General features: G+C 39.6%; 1 protein-coding gene across 3 annotated transcripts; it reads right to left on the reverse strand.

The window, feature by feature from the left end:
• Window positions 1–4,323: 4,323 nt before the first annotated feature.
• LOC147334747 (endonuclease domain-containing 1 protein-like) lies at window positions 4,324–15,366 on the reverse strand. 3 transcript variants are annotated; one of them, XM_086274676.1, is made up of 3 exons: window positions 15,301–15,366; window positions 8,169–8,519; window positions 4,324–6,512 (listed from the first exon to the last, which is right to left on the reverse strand). In XM_086274676.1, exons 2-3 carry the CDS (start codon window positions 8,499–8,501, stop codon window positions 5,787–5,789), a joined length of 1,059 nt encoding a protein of 352 aa, XP_086130802.1. In that variant the 5' UTR covers window positions 8,502–8,519; window positions 15,301–15,366; the 3' UTR covers window positions 4,324–5,786. The 3 variants fall into 3 exon arrangements, 2 of the variants coding, with proteins under 2 accessions (XP_086130802.1, XP_086130793.1); XM_086274667.1 differs by lacking the exon at window positions 15,301–15,366 and adding an exon at window positions 13,913–14,299; XR_015126376.1 differs by lacking the exons at window positions 4,324–6,512; window positions 8,169–8,519; window positions 15,301–15,366 and adding exons at window positions 12,919–13,834; window positions 13,913–14,299.
• Window positions 15,367–15,507: the final 141 nt, after the last annotated feature.

Here is a 15,507-nt window from a genome sequence, read left to right on the forward strand (position 1 = left end):
TATTTCCAGGTGAAGCAAAGAAAGGGGTGAAATGAGAGACAAGATAAGACAAGAGATCATGGAATATGTTTCAGTTGACAAATGCTTCATGGTCACAGCTGCAGTGATGCAGATGTCGCACCGGTCTGTTGTGGTGAAGACAGAGCTCAGTGTAAAGCTGTTGATTTACTGGTCGATACGTCCCCTGTGCTTTCCCTAAGTGATAGCATTTTGTTTCCCTTTATATGCCTTTTTTTTGTAATTACAGGATCTGACCTACTTACTACTTTCTGTTAAAAGGGAGTTCTTCTTCCTACTGTCAACTAGTGCTTGCTCATAGGGGGTTGTCTGCTTATTGGGGTGTTTTTCCTCTCAGTGTTTTTTTAGGCTTTTTACCTTTCAATATAAAGTGTGCAAAGAATAAAGTGCCTTGAGATGAGTATCAATGTGATTTGGCAATATGGAAATAAAATTTAATAAAATTCAATTCAATTGATTTGTATAAACTCATCACACTGACAGTTTGATAATAACTGAAAATAAAGTTTATTTGTTTAAGTTGAACTAGTTGGTGTACGGCTGGTTTGGTGATATGGTTGTTTGTCGTCTGGTATTCATTCACAGAATATCAAACTCATCTGGATTCATGTCTGACTGCAAACTTTAACTGTCGGGAAAACTCTCTGAAAAAGTGAAAATGATGATGAAAGCCAAGCACAAAAGGCTTCAATTTAATTTTTCTTATCAATGTATCTTTTTTCTCTTGGTGGACTAATAACAGTAGTACTGTGTGAAAGCATTGAGCTACCTGTGATTTCTTTATGTTTAGCTAGGAAGAAGGGAAATATGTGCATTGAAGTGTACGGTAATGTGATTGGAATAATTGGGCCTTATTTACAAGCATTTGTGTGGAAATATTTTTACCCTGTGCAAATAAATAAAATATATAAATCAAACTGAATGTAATGAAATAGAACTGAAAAATATCTGAAAAAAGTGCAAAGTTACTCGACACCACACATTGATGTCCTGAAGATAAACAGGTGTTAATAAACATATCAGCAATGGATTTATTATCTGTTGCTGGACTATTATTACAGTACAGTGTGAAAGTCTCTACCCACCTCTTGTTTTGTTTTTTTAATATTTTACTGGGAAAATGGTAAATAAATGTAGCAATTTATTAAATTGTGTACAAGCACATGGAAATATAGGATATAAGGCAAAAACAGAGTTTGTACAACTATAAGTTGTAGCTGGTGTGACCAACTTTATTCTTCAAAACTGCCTGCTCTCTTCAGTCATTCAAACATCTTTTTTGAATGTCGGCTGCCTTCTATTCTGTTCCTTGTCAACACACTACATTGGTAGTGTGTTAGGGATCATCGTCATTCTAAAAAAGGAACTTTTCCAGAAATTTACAGACAGATATTGCATGGTGGATCAAAATCTGATTGAGCATAACTCATAATTCCATCAATTTTAGCAAGATCTCCAACATCACTGGCTAAAGTGCAGCCCTGAATCAGGTCAGAGCGTTCACCATGTTTTACAGATGGCTGTAGAGACTCACTGTTGTACGGCTCTCATGAGGTCCTTTATATATATTGTCAAAAATTTGAACCAGAATTTTCAAATTTTTAATTTCTTTTAATTTTTTTTTTTTTTGTAATTTCAGACAAATGATTCTTGTTCAACCTTTTTCTAGTTGTCAGGTCATTTATATATATTTATAATTAAAAAAATAAAATGTATGGGGCGATCGTGGCTCAAGAGTTGGGCGTTCGCCTTGTAATCGGAAGGTTGCCGGTTCGAGCCCCGGCTTGGACAGTCTCGGTCGTTGTGTCCTTGGGCAAGACACTTCACCCGTTGCCTACTGGTGGTGGTCAGAGGGCCCGGTGGCGCCAGTGTCCGGCAGCCTCGCCTCTGTCAGTGCACCCCAGGGTGGCTGTGGCTACAATGTAGCTTGCCATCACCAGTGTGTGAATGTGTGTGTGAATGGGTGGATGACTGGATATGTAAAGCGCTTTGGGGTCCTTAGGGACTAGTAAAGCGCTATATAAATACAGGCCATTTACCATTTATAATTTATACTCACTGTTTGCCATCATGCCAGTTACTGGAGGGATCACAACGATCGCAGGTTTGGAAAGCAACAGCTCAGCTCTGAAAACAGAGTAGCAAACACTATAGGTTCCTGCCTTTTAAAGAGCCTGGCATACTTAAAGAGATACAATTCCTGCTGAAACAGGTTTTTGGGACATTTCTTTGAAAGGCAGATCATTTAAAACTGCCAACCAAGTGAGACTGATTAGAATTGGATAACATTTTTTAGATACCAGCTCAGAAAAGGGAAAGGGACTGCTTTAGTCTCCAACAGTTGGCATTATGTAGCTGATTATATCACATGAATTCTTTTTGCTGCAGATGCCATCAAACTCATAGATGAGTAAAGAGCACAACTAGCATTCACTGTGCAAATGAGCCAGTCGGACAGGTCCAGAGACCAGTAACCCTCTGGCAACCACCAATCACTATGAAATTGTGCAAGCTGCAAGCAAGTCTTCAGCTGCCATTTTCCATATGAAATACAGGCAACCATTTCAATCTGCCGGAAACCAAAACCACCAAACCAAACAGGGTTAAAAACAGCAAACAAATTTTTAACTTGAGCTTTTCTAGCATCACCGATCACCCAAAGCACTTTAGACTACAAACCACAATTATTATTATTAAATAATTATTTGATCCCCTGTTGGGATCCATACAGTACATTTATTTTGTGTTTTTTAAATCCAGATTCAGAAGAGTTTTACGTGTTTTAAAATGTTACAAAAACTATAACTAAAATTATTATTTTTATTTTTTATTATTATTATTATTATTATTATTATTATTATTAGCCTAATACTGTGAGTTTTGCTGACACTCATATGATTAATGATCCTTTTATTCTCAGTCGCTGTAATTGCCCAAGAAATGTGGGGATATTACACCGGTTTTAATGACTCTGCACCAACTGCCCATTTGTTTAAGAACTGATTTTAGGATTATACTTTTAAAGCCTTTCATGGCCCCAAAATAGAATAGAATAGAATAGAATATTGGAACTGGTGTCTCTGTACCAAGCAGTACACAGCTGACTCTAAAAGCAATCTAGTGTTAACAGTTGGCAGTTGTTAATTACAGTTTTCATTGTTAACAACAAATAACCTCAATGAAAAATCTTAAACCAGAAAAACTGTAATGCCAAAATTCCCATAACAAAACCCCACTTTCATGATTGCTATTGATGTGGCAAAGGTAAATTAGCTCTCAATTTACCATTTTGTCACAATGGTTATAACACAGCTGATAATATTTAAATGCACAACAAGCTGCTGCTTTGCTTAAATATGATCTATTATTGGAGCTGGGTCGTCTTAACTCTGCATCAGGTGATACTTTTTGTTTTGCAAACCTTTTTGTTCTTTATCTCATTGGGTGTGTCTCTGAAATGTTTCTGCATAAGTGCACACCTGTGCATTTTCAGATAACACATAGTTATGTGTGTAACACTATCCGATTTTTCGTAAAGATTAGATTTCAGTTATGTCAGAAAACACATGCTATTTTATGTTATCTTCTAGGTTGTTTAATTTCATAGCAGCTTGTATAAAGTTTTAGCAGGTGAGGGTACAGTGAGGTGAGAACAGCGAGACATCCTTCGAATGCCACTAAAACTGGAATTTTAATTCATTGTTATCAGAGATTCTTTAATAGGACATTTCAAATTTAGAAGTATTTAAAGTGATGTCCAGTTTAATTAAAGGGAAAATAAATCAAATAGGAAAATGATTAATGAAATACTTAAAATATGGTCTTTATCCTTTAAGGTCGGGTCCTCTAACAGTGGAGTACCTTTGCTGTTCCTAGGACTGCGCTCCTCTGGACAGAGATCTTGGATCTTGGTCCTGGCATCTGCTGGAGCCACTCGCCCAGCTTACTCTGATTACCATGGCGACCACTGTTACCTTTACCTTTACATAAAATTATATGACATGTGACATATACCGTAAATTGTTGTGTTGTTCTGTGAATAGTCAGTGAAGCATTTGCATTGACATGACTGGAATTTCATGTAATAAATTTGTTAAACTCAAAAATCACATTTTTAGAATCCTAGAGACAATGATCAAAGAGAAAACTAAAACAAATAACCACCTACAATAATAAGTAAAAGACAAAAAAGTAAAAGACAAAAGATTAAAATAAGGGAAAAAAAGAGAAGCAACTGAAACTGAAACAAACTGCATGCACACAATAATCAAATAGTTTTGATCAAATAGATCAAAACAGGCGCTGCAGGCCTGGCAAAAACTACTTGTATAAAACATAGAGAATATAAATACATATAAAAATGAAAATCTGTGAATGTAATCATAATTAGGAAAAAGCAATTATATTTTTCTTGACAGTTGGTTTTATTGATCTAACACCAAAGAAAAGATCCACACGGTGCTTTGTGTGACACCTGCTGGCCAATTTGGTTTATCGCCAGATCTTGAAGATGATGTTCTGTGAAAAAGTGACACATACGAGTCCTGCACAAGTCAAAACAATACTTATCATACCATTCTGTCAATAACTGTGATCAACACATGTTTTGGAGAAATCCGCATATAAACAAGTCAAGTAAATAATGAGACTGTTAAAGACAGCAAGCTGTCTTTAAAGAGGATGAATCAGTGGTGCAGATTTAAAACATTGTACAAGTTTGAACAAGAGCAGGAAGAATCAGGTGAATAAATGGGCCAATAATGAAGTTAGCTGGAAAAACAATGATCACTTTTCACAGAATAATTTTTAAATAGCAGTGACACCTTGTGGTGAAAAACCTAATCACCATCTCATGACTGGTTACCCTTCTCGCTACAGCAGCCAATTTAACTAGTCATTGTGAGGCTTACCATGCAGTGGGCATTTCCTTCTGTGCGTTTATGAAGCAGCTGAGAGTATTAATACGTTTATTAGCTGTCGCAATCTTTGTTGCTATCAGTTTATTGCAAGACCTGTGCATTTTTGTTGAGGGGAGTTGTTTCTAACTGTATCTTTGCATTCCCCGTGGTGCATAGCATCCATATGCTAGTCCAGGCAGTGAATGTTCTTGTGTTACCTTGATAAATCTGTCTGAATTTATCACTAATTGTTCATATTTACTAGTTCTGTTTGCATTGCTATTGTCATTCTTCATTGGGCAAGATACTGAATCTCAAGTTTCCCGAAATCAGTTCTAGAGATTAATGAAAATATTTGCATTGTTTATTGTAATCAGCTCTATCTATCCTTGGTCTGCACAGTATTAGTCCCTCTAGGGGCAAAGTTCAGAGAGAAAACTGAGCCTGATGTTTCAAATGTCACAATCACAAGGTCAGATATTGAGTTAAAATTCTGATGTTGAATGATGTTGTAGATAAAAGCCCATCATAGTAAGAGGAGTAGATGTAGTAACTGGAGAGCCAGATCATAGTAAGCAAGGCAGATGTTCAAATGGGAGAGCCGGTTTTTGACGATGTAGCAGCATGGAGGCATCTGCAGTGGGGGTGAAGGGAGAGAGGTGAATAATCCCATAGCAAGTGAAAATGGTGACTGAAGAAGAAACACGATGAAGTGCATCATGGGAATTCATCCATCTATCCATCCATTCTCTTCTTCTTATGTTAAATAGGGTCAATGGTTGCACTGGAGCCTATCCCAGCTACCATAGGGCGAGAGGTGGGGAACACCCAGGTCAGGTCACCAATCTGACATAGAGCTAATAGAAGGTGTTAAAAGTAGAGAAACAGATGTGTTAGGAGTAGAATTTGAAGCGTGGGGGTCAGTTGTAATGTGGTTGAACCAGAAGGTGGAGTGGGAGTTGTTAAATTGCTAGGGGCAGAAGTGGTTGATATGGATGAGGGGCAGAAGCAGTTTTTGATATCTGGGTAAAACTGTGAGACAGTCTTGTGTAGAGGACACTGTGTTCCAGGAAACATGTTAAACTCAGAGTCTGCTGTCCTCAGTTTGTTGTGCAGTTCTGACAGAGTCTTGGTCTGTAGATATTTGTGTTTAGATTCATCTGGAACATTTTCGCCCCAGTGTGCGCTAGCGATCCACATGTCCATGTTGGAGCTGTAGCAGCAGAATGCCGACCAGAGCATGGAGGGAATGTTAATCTTGTTGTTGAGGATGTTGTTAGAGCTGGGTTGTGCTCCAGTTACCACAAAAACTTCAGTGACACCACTGCTATTTTTGCAGTATTTGTCCATAACACATTTGATGCACCTCTCCATTTTGTTCCAGCTTCCCTGGTTGAAAGTTCTTGCTTGTGGAACAATGTTGGTCAGGGTGAAAGTAGCCATTTTGTCATCTTTAGTGAATGCATGAGAGCTTGGAAATATGTGACCTTTGTCATATGTTCCATTGGATTTGAAATCAGTGTCTACAGCCTGGTGATTGTAGATCTTCTCTTTGTCTTTTCTCCTCATGTTATTGCTGTCATTTTCATTCTCAAGCTGCAAAGAGGCTTACAGTTAGTTATGAATATACAGGGTGGGCCATTTATATGGATACACCGTAATAAAATGGGAATGGTTGGTGATATTAAAGTCCTGTTTGTGGCAAATTAGTATATGTGAGGGGGCAAACTCCTCAAGATGGGTGGTGACCATGGTGGCCATTTAGAAGTCGGCCATCTTGGATACAACTTTTGTTTTTTCAATAGGAAGAAGGCCATGTGACACATCAAACTTATTGGTAACGTCACAAGAAAAACAACGGTGTGCTTGGTTTCAACGTAACTTTATTATTTCATGAGTTATTTACAAGTTTCTCTTTGTTCACAGCCATTGACATGTCCGTGAGGAGCGGATCGAAATTGTGTTGATATCTGGTGAACGCAGTAACCGGGTCATTGCAGCAGATTTCAAGGCAAGACACCCTGCAAGACCACCCATCTCCCATGCTACAGTTAGCAAACTGCTTGCTAAGTTTCGTGAAACTGGTTCAGTGTTGGATTTGCCAAAATGTGGACGCAAGAAAACTGTCACTAATGAAGAAACATCAGTGGCTGTCCTAGCTTCATTCAGCAAGAGCCAACAGCGTAGCACTCGCCGCATGTCACTGGAGAGTGGCATTAGTCGAACATCCCTTCAGCGGATATTAGCTACTCACAAATGGCACCCTTTCAAACTCCAGCTACTGCAGCATCTCAACGAGGATGACCCAGATTGGCGCACATAATTTGCAGAATGGGCAAAACAAAAATTGGAACAGGACCCTCAGTTCACGCAGAAGATTTTGTTCAGTGATGAGGCAAACTTTTATGTGAACGGTGAAGTTAACAAACAAAACCACGGCTATTAGTCTGACACTAACCCACATTGGATGGATCCCTCCAAGACTGTTGGACCAACAAAAGTGATGGTTTGGTGTGGTATATGGGATACAATGATAGTGGGTCCATTCTTCATCAATGGAAACCTCAAGGCCACTGGATATTTGAAATTGCTACATGATGTGCACTGAAGCTGGCACGTTCCCTGAGTTTTTCCAGCAAGATGGTGCACCACCACATTATGGGTGCCAGGTCCGAGCATTCCTAGATGAACAGTTTCCTGGAAAGTGGATTGGTCATTGTGGGCCAGTTGAATGGCCCCCAAGGTCTCCCGATCTGACCCCCTTAGACTTTTATCTTTGGGTTCATCTACAGGCAATTGTCTATGGTGTGAAGATACGAGATGTGCAGCACCTGAAACTACGGATACTGGATGGCTATCAGTGTGTGAAGAGTGGGAGAAGAGGGTTGCATTGACAATCCAACACAATGGGCAGCACATTGAACACATTTTATAAGTGGTCAGAAACTTGTAAATAACTCATGAAAGAATAAAGTTACGTTGAAACCAAGCACACCATTGTTTTTCTTGTGACATTTCCTATTGAAAAAACAGAAGTTGTATCCAAGATGGCTGACTTCTAAATGGCCACCATGGTCACCACCCATCTTGAGGAGTTTGCCCCCTCACATATACTAATGTGCCACAAACAGGACTTTAATATCACCAACCATTCCCATGTTATTATGGTGTATCCATATAAATGGCCCACCCTGTACAGTAGCACATTGTAAGATATAAATAAAAGTTTGATTTACAGTCTGTGAGACCTACCTGTGGCTCTATCTGCCAATGACTGCGGGGTCGCTTTATTTCTACGTCTCCAATGTACTTGTATGCAGAAAATACTGGAATCTTGTTCTTGATGTCATAGAGAGTTAAAAACCTTCTCTTGTTCTTATAAGTCTGGCATATAGGCTTGTACTGGTTCTGGTTCAGGATATTTCCACTTTCCAAGACACCAGGGACCTGAGGGGGAGTTTCCTCAAGAAGAAATTGTTTACAGATTGATACTGATGTGACCACTTCAGCTAAAGTGGGATCTATTGGAAGGACTAGGAAGAGCAGGGCAGGGATGGACAGGAAACAGGTTTGTATTGATGACATCCTCAACTGAGATGTGTCCTGTGGTCAGATGAAAAAACAAAAAAACTCATCAGCAATACACCTTAAAATTTTTGGACAAGACTGAACAACCTGTGTAGAGGAGTAATGCTAGCCTACACATAATGACAACAGGTCTCGATTCTACAACAGATATGTACCAGGGTTGCATAAGTGGAAACGATAACATCAAGCTGCAGTGATCTTGCATTTAATGAGCCATTGTGATTCTACTTCTCTGCATTTGCAGACTGTGTACTTACAGGCCTTCCTTTCTTGGAAGGCCTGTAAGTACAAAGTAGGTCTTTCTCAGAGAGTGTGCTTTGGCTTAAAAAGAAGTTGAAGGGTGGTGTAAGCAAGTGAAATAAACAGTTATGATGACGGATATTAAGTCATTCATTGCTGGCAGAAAACATTCTAAAGTATACTGCTTACTTTCATAGAATAAGGTACTGTTTTAATATGTGGTTACAGGTGGCTTATAGAGCACCAGTAGACACACCTGTGGTAACAATTTCAACATCTTTTGTCACCTTATCACTTTCACAAGAGTTTCAGAAAACTTACTCTCACCTCTGATACTGTGACATCAAGGTCAATGAGATTCAAACTCGTCCGAGATTTTTAATAGATACACCTGTGGTATCAGTTTGAAGGTCCTACGTCATTTCATTCCTAAACTGGCGAAGTGACTTGGTGATTTATTTTTTTTTTGCACAACACTGGTCACTATATTCTTAATTTCCGGTTAATACTTGTACAGCTGCTGTTATTGTGTATATATTTATTTATATTTAGATTTCTTCATACATTCTTATATAGTTCTATATTGTGTATTTTGTTGTACAGTTATTTTATTTTCAACTTTAATTTATATATTTTATCTTATTCTTTCCCAGTTAAATTTACCCTTCATTCTAATTTGTGTTGTACAGTTATTTCATTTTTAACCTTAATTTATATTTTATTCCTTCCTAGTTAAATTTACCCTTTTTAATTTTTCATATTTATTTCCTATCTTATTCATAGCCTTTTCCTTTTTTGTTTTCTTTAGGTCACGAGCAGTTGTCCAAGCATTTCACTACATATCGTACTGTGTATGACTGTGTACGTGACAAATAAAATAAAATTTGAATTTGTATTTATTCTAAATATAACATAGAAACATATCAAATGTTTAAAGAGGGAAAGAAAATCACAATTAAAAAAATATTAACTCATTTTGAATTTGATGGCAGCAGCATGTTTCAAAAAACTTTTATTTACTTCCCTGTCAATTCTGCGAACTGAGGACAACAATTATTGGAATTTGGGGAGAGTAATGTTATCTCACTGTCTTGTCTGATGTTGGATTTTAGCTGCTCAGCAGTCCAGGGTCTTCTTTGCCGCATTTTTCATTTTATGATACTCCAAATCTTTTCAGTTCCCAGAAGGTCTGGACTGCAGGCAGGCCAATTCAGCACCCAGACTCTTCTACTGTGAAGCCATGCTGTTGTAATAGATGTATTGTGCCTTTTTGCTGAAATATGCAAGACCTTCCCTAAAAAAGACATCTGAATGGGAGTGGATATTTATCTGACCTGTATATATCTTTCACCATTGTTGATGCCTTTCCAGATGTGCAAGCTGCCAATTCCATAGGCACTAATACATCACTGGATACCAATTGGTATCCATCAGAGCTGTAGGCTTTGGAACTGTCTGATCAAAGTCAAAGTCAAAGTCAACTTTATTTGTCGATTCTTCCACATGTACAGGACATACGGAGAATAGAAATTGCGTTACTCTTCAATCCCTAGATAAATAGCAAATGAACATTTAAATATATTTAAATATAAAAGTGATTTAAAAAATGCAAGTAAAATAATTAAAAAGTAAAAATGTAAATAAATACAATTTTACATATAACAAGAAAGCTATACAATATACAATATAATGGGTAAGTGACATTGAGTGTAAACCAGGCAGAGTAGTGCAAATAGGCAAATAGTGCAAATGGAGATTTAGTAATGTACGGTAAGAGAAAGTGTAACAACAAAGTCTTATGAGGTAATGGCAGTCCAATGCTCCACAAAGTGACTGGTAACTGGTGCAGGCCAGTGAGTGAGTCAGAGAGTGTGTGTGTTTGTGTGTGTGTGACAGAGTTCAGTGAGACCGTGGAGGAGAGAGGGGAGAGGGGGCAGAATCGGGAGGGAGTTAAGCTTCCTGACAGCCTGATGGATGAAGCTGTCCTTCAGCCTGCTGGTCCTGGCCTGGAGACTCCGCAGTCTCCTCCCCGACGGCAGCAGCTTGAAGAAGCTTTGCATTGGGTGCGTGGGATCAGCCGCTATGCAAAGGGCTTTTTTAGTGAGACGGGTGCTGTAAATGTCCTGGAGGGAGGGGAGAGAGACACCAATGATCCTCTCTGCAGCTCTCACTATGCGTTGGAGGGTTCTATGACAGGACGCATTGCAGGCTCCAAACCACACAGTGATGCAGCTCGACAGGATGCTCTCGATGGTGCCTCTGTAGAAAGTGTACATGATGGGGGCTGGTGCTCCTGCTCTTCTTAGTTTGCGGAGAAAGAAGAGACGCTGCTGTGATTTCTTGGCCAGTGCTGTGGTGTTGTACGTCCAGGAGAGATCCTCTGTGATGTGCACACCCAAGAACTTGGTGCTGCTCACTCTCTCCACAGACGCTCCGTCAATGGTCAGAGGAGCATGTTGGGTGTGCATTCTTCTGAAGTCCACAACAATCTCCTTCGTCTTCTCCACATTCAGAGAGAGATTGTTGTCAGCACACCACGTGGCCAGGCGTCTCACCTCACTTCTGTAGTCGGTCTCATCCCTGTTGCTAATGAGACCCACCACCGTTGTGTCGTCCGCAAACTTGATGAAGAGGTTGGAGCTGTATGATGGAGTGCAGTCATGGGTCAGCAGAGTGAAGAGGAGGGGGCTCAGCACACATCCCTGCGGGGCCCCCGTGTTTAAAATGATGGTGCTGGATGTATTACTGCCAACCCGTACTGCTTGAGGTCTTCCGGTGAGGAAATCCAACAGCCAGTTGCACAGTGAGGTGTTGAGCCCCAGCTGGACCAGTTTTTGAATGAGCTGTTGGGGGATTATGGTGTTGAATGCTGAACTGAAATCTATGAACAGCATTCGAACATATGAGTCATTTTTGTCCAGGTGTGTGAGTGCCGAGTGGAGTGCAGTGGAGATGGCATCATCGGTTGAGCGGTTGGGCCGATAGGCAAACTGGAAGGGATCCAGGGAGGGGGGCAGGACAGTCTTGATGTGTTGCATGACTAGTCGTTCGAAGCACTTCATCAGGATGGGAGTAAGTGCAACAGGACGGTAGTCATTAAAGCAGGAGGGAGATGACTTTTTTGGAACCGGAATGATTGTGGTGGCTTTAAAACATGTGGGGACGACAGCCTGGATGAGTGATATGTTGAAGATGTCTGTGAAGACATCAGTGAGTTCCACTGCACAGTCTCTCAGTACACGACCAGGAATGTTGTCAGGACCCGGAGCTTTACGTGCATTGATCCTGCTGAGGGATCTCCTCACGCTGTCCGGTGACAGAGTCATCACCTGGTCACCAGGAGGGGGTGGGGTCTTCTGTGCAGTGGTGCTGTTTTGGACTTCAAAGCGAGCAAAGAAAGTGTTCAGCTCGTTCAGCAGGGAGATAGTGCTATCACAGGTCTGTGGTGGGGGCTTGTAATCTGTGATGGTCTGAATGCCCCGCCACAGGCTCCGTGAGTCTCTGCTGTCTTTGAAGTGATGAGATATTTTCCTGGAGTACTGTCTCTTAGCCTCTCTGATGCCACGGGAAAGGTTGGCCCTAGCTGTCCTCAGGCTTGCCTCGTCTCCAACTCTGAAGGCAACATTCCGAGCTTTCAGCAGCCTGTAGACCTCTCCTGTCATCCATGGTTTTTGATTGGCCCGGACAGTTATGGTTTTCGTGACTGTTACATCCTCAATAGCAAGGCGAATGGTCTCTCTGCTCTTTAGAGGTTACAGGGTCAGTGTTTTTCAAATTATATATAGAGTTTCAATTCATTGTCCCCACAGAACAGTTTTCCACTTTGCTTCAGACCCTTTTAGATGAGAAGATGGTGGCTTTTTTTTTTTTAAATCATATATGGTTTATATTTGAATGAAGGAGACTTGCATTTATGGATGGCACACTGACCTGTGTTACCAGAAAATGATTTGTGAAAATGTTATTTCTATGCCACATTCATGCCTGTTCTTTAATGCGGTGCCGCCTGAGGGCACGATGCTCACAGGCATCCAGTACTGATTTTCAGCCTTCTCCCTTCTGCAGAGAGATTTCTTCAGATTCTCTGAATCTTTTGATATTTTGCACTATACATGATTAGGGATGGGTATTGATAAGATTTTAACGATTCCGATTCCCATTTTCGATTCTGTTTAACGATTCGATTCTTTATCGATTCTCTTATCGATTCTTTTTGTTTTTTTTTAAAAAAAGGAGAACACTAAGGTCGATTAGCTCAGAGCTTTGTTTTATATCTTCTCTTTGAACAAGATAGAAATTTAGGAGTAACATGGCCTTACAAACCCAACAGTGAGATCTTGAGAGATCCAGCCTACGGCTCTTCAATGGGGTGTCACAGGGTCCCCAGGAAAAAAAATTGTAAATGTAAAATAATAAAATAAATATTCTTGTGAGACATATCACATATTGACGGGGTCGGGTTATGTTAAAAAGTATAAATTGTTATACTTTGTTCATTGGTTCAAAGGTACCCCACACTTCTTTTTTTGTTTGCTTGTTTGTTCTGGTGTATTTTTCATTTGAACTGTTACTCTGCCAGAGTACTCATATTTACAAGATGGCATTGAACGCCCCATTGGTGTATCAGGAAAACTATTTTGTACGTATGTTCCTTGAAGGGGATTGAAGTCGTTCTTTTTTCCACCGCAGCGAAGGGCTAGGAGTAGGAGAGGAGCTGCTGTATGTTTTTGTTATCGAATCGATCTGATTGTGAAATAAAGCATATGCAGTGAGAAAGCAACTCCAGGAGTCATCCCTGCCTTAAAGCTGCAACATTCTTCTGTAGCAATAACAAAGTATAACATAAATTGTTCTGTGGCAATTACACAAGAATATCCAGTAATGTCCCTGCCCACAATTAAACACATTCACTTACCAAAAATCGGGGGCATCTGCTGTGGCAAATGGGTGCAAGACTTTTACCACAAACTTAGACACTGCTCTGTGACATTAGTCTATCCTGGCCTGAAAGGAGACGCTACCGGTAGACTGCAGCGAGAACTACCAGCGAGCGCCAGCCAGACTCTGTCTGTCTCTCTCATCATGGTCACCTACATGTACAGTAATGGCAGGTCTTGTAATAAGGCAGATTGCGCTAACATAATATGCACTGTTAGTTGATTATTTACCTGCCGCATTAACGGGAGAGGACGTGCAAACGTTAGCGCTGCTGCTGGGTTGAGAGTCACGAGTCCGGAGCGGAATTAAAAACGCGTGTCATCGCGTGTTTTGTGAGCAAATGCTTTTGCATATTCGTAGTGTTTCCTCCCTTAAATGAAATATCTACTTTGCAAGTTGCCCTGTTGTCATCGGTTCTCATAAAGTATAATCAAACTTTTGAGCGTTTGAGCCGCTTAGGCGCCATGTTTCCTGCCAGGTAAATGACGCTCCGCAACGTGGTGACGTCATTCGGGGCGACTGGAATCGATAAGGGAATCGTTTGCAAAAATGGCAAACGATTCCAAGGAATTGAAACAGTGGGAACCGGTTCTCAACAAGAACCGGTTTTCGATACCCATCCCTATACATGATGAGGTATTTAAAGTCTTGGCAATGTTCAGATGAGGAAAACTGTCCGCACTTTGTAGAGTTACTTTTTTGTAGATTGGTGAACTACTCTGAAGCACTGCCTCTCTAAGCTTATGTTTTTATACCCGAACATGTTACTGACTTGCTGCCAGTTAATCTTATTATTTGCAAAACGCTTCTGCTACGGTTTCATTTTCCACTTACTTTTCCAGGATTTATTTTTGCTCCTGTCCCAACATTTTTACAAAGTGTTTCTGCCATCACTTTCAAAATGGGCTAGTTTCTTTTTCATGAAAGTTGAATGTCTGTGTTTAAAAGCACTATATAAATAGTATATATAAATAGTCTACGATTCAAATGTTGACAAGCATAGCAACTGTAACTAATGGAGACGCTCAATGCTCAGTTACTTTCTTAGTATTTAAGTGGAAGTCACATAGCGAGCATACAGCCTACAAACACCACCTCAAGTCAGTTCATGTTTCTTCATAAATATTAAATATTCATCTGTCATCCGAATGTGTTGTTTTCAAAACACTAATAATCTGTTCCTGTTCAACATATTCTAATTAGGTAAATTCTTTGTTCAGACCAACTTCATCAGTGTTCAATTTAATACATTTTCATTTGAATGATAATTTGAAGTATATATGCATTTTAACATTACATGTATATGATTTACCTTAAGTTAAATTTTTATATATTTAATAGTTAAATATTTATACCCATAAAATACTTTGTTCTGATTTTGCATTTCTCATTCATTCTTCGGCGACCATGACAATGAGCTAAAATGCCGTCACAAAAGTTTGTAAATGCTTTGAAATATAATTCTCTAGCATTGGTGAATGATTTCATTCTTTGTCCACATAAATATAAAAAGCTGCGAAAATTCAAGAGGATTAAAGATTACATTTTAAATGTAATACACACACAATATTAAAAAAGGACAAATACACTGAATAATCAGCAAGAAGACTTAACTTACCACTCTCAAGATTATCACTGAAACTCCTGTCACGTGAAAATGGCTGTGGAAACTGGGAACGCTTCCTCGGTTGTGTAAATACGAATAATATGGAGTAGTTCAGCAGTTTTATTATGAGAAGAGTATGCACTGTCAGCAATTTGTCATCAATGTTATTCTGAAGACGTTGATGTCAAACTTGTGTCAAAGTCTAAATGTCTAAATACA

Source organism: Aulonocara sp. 'chitande type north' Nkhata Bay, linkage group LG3, assembly GCF_057382095.1.
Source record: "Aulonocara sp. 'chitande type north' Nkhata Bay isolate Kocher_YH1m ecotype deep benthic linkage group LG3, A_spYH_male_GT1.1, whole genome shotgun sequence".
Lineage (NCBI taxonomy): Eukaryota > Metazoa > Chordata > Actinopteri > Cichliformes > Cichlidae > Aulonocara > Aulonocara sp. 'chitande type north' Nkhata Bay.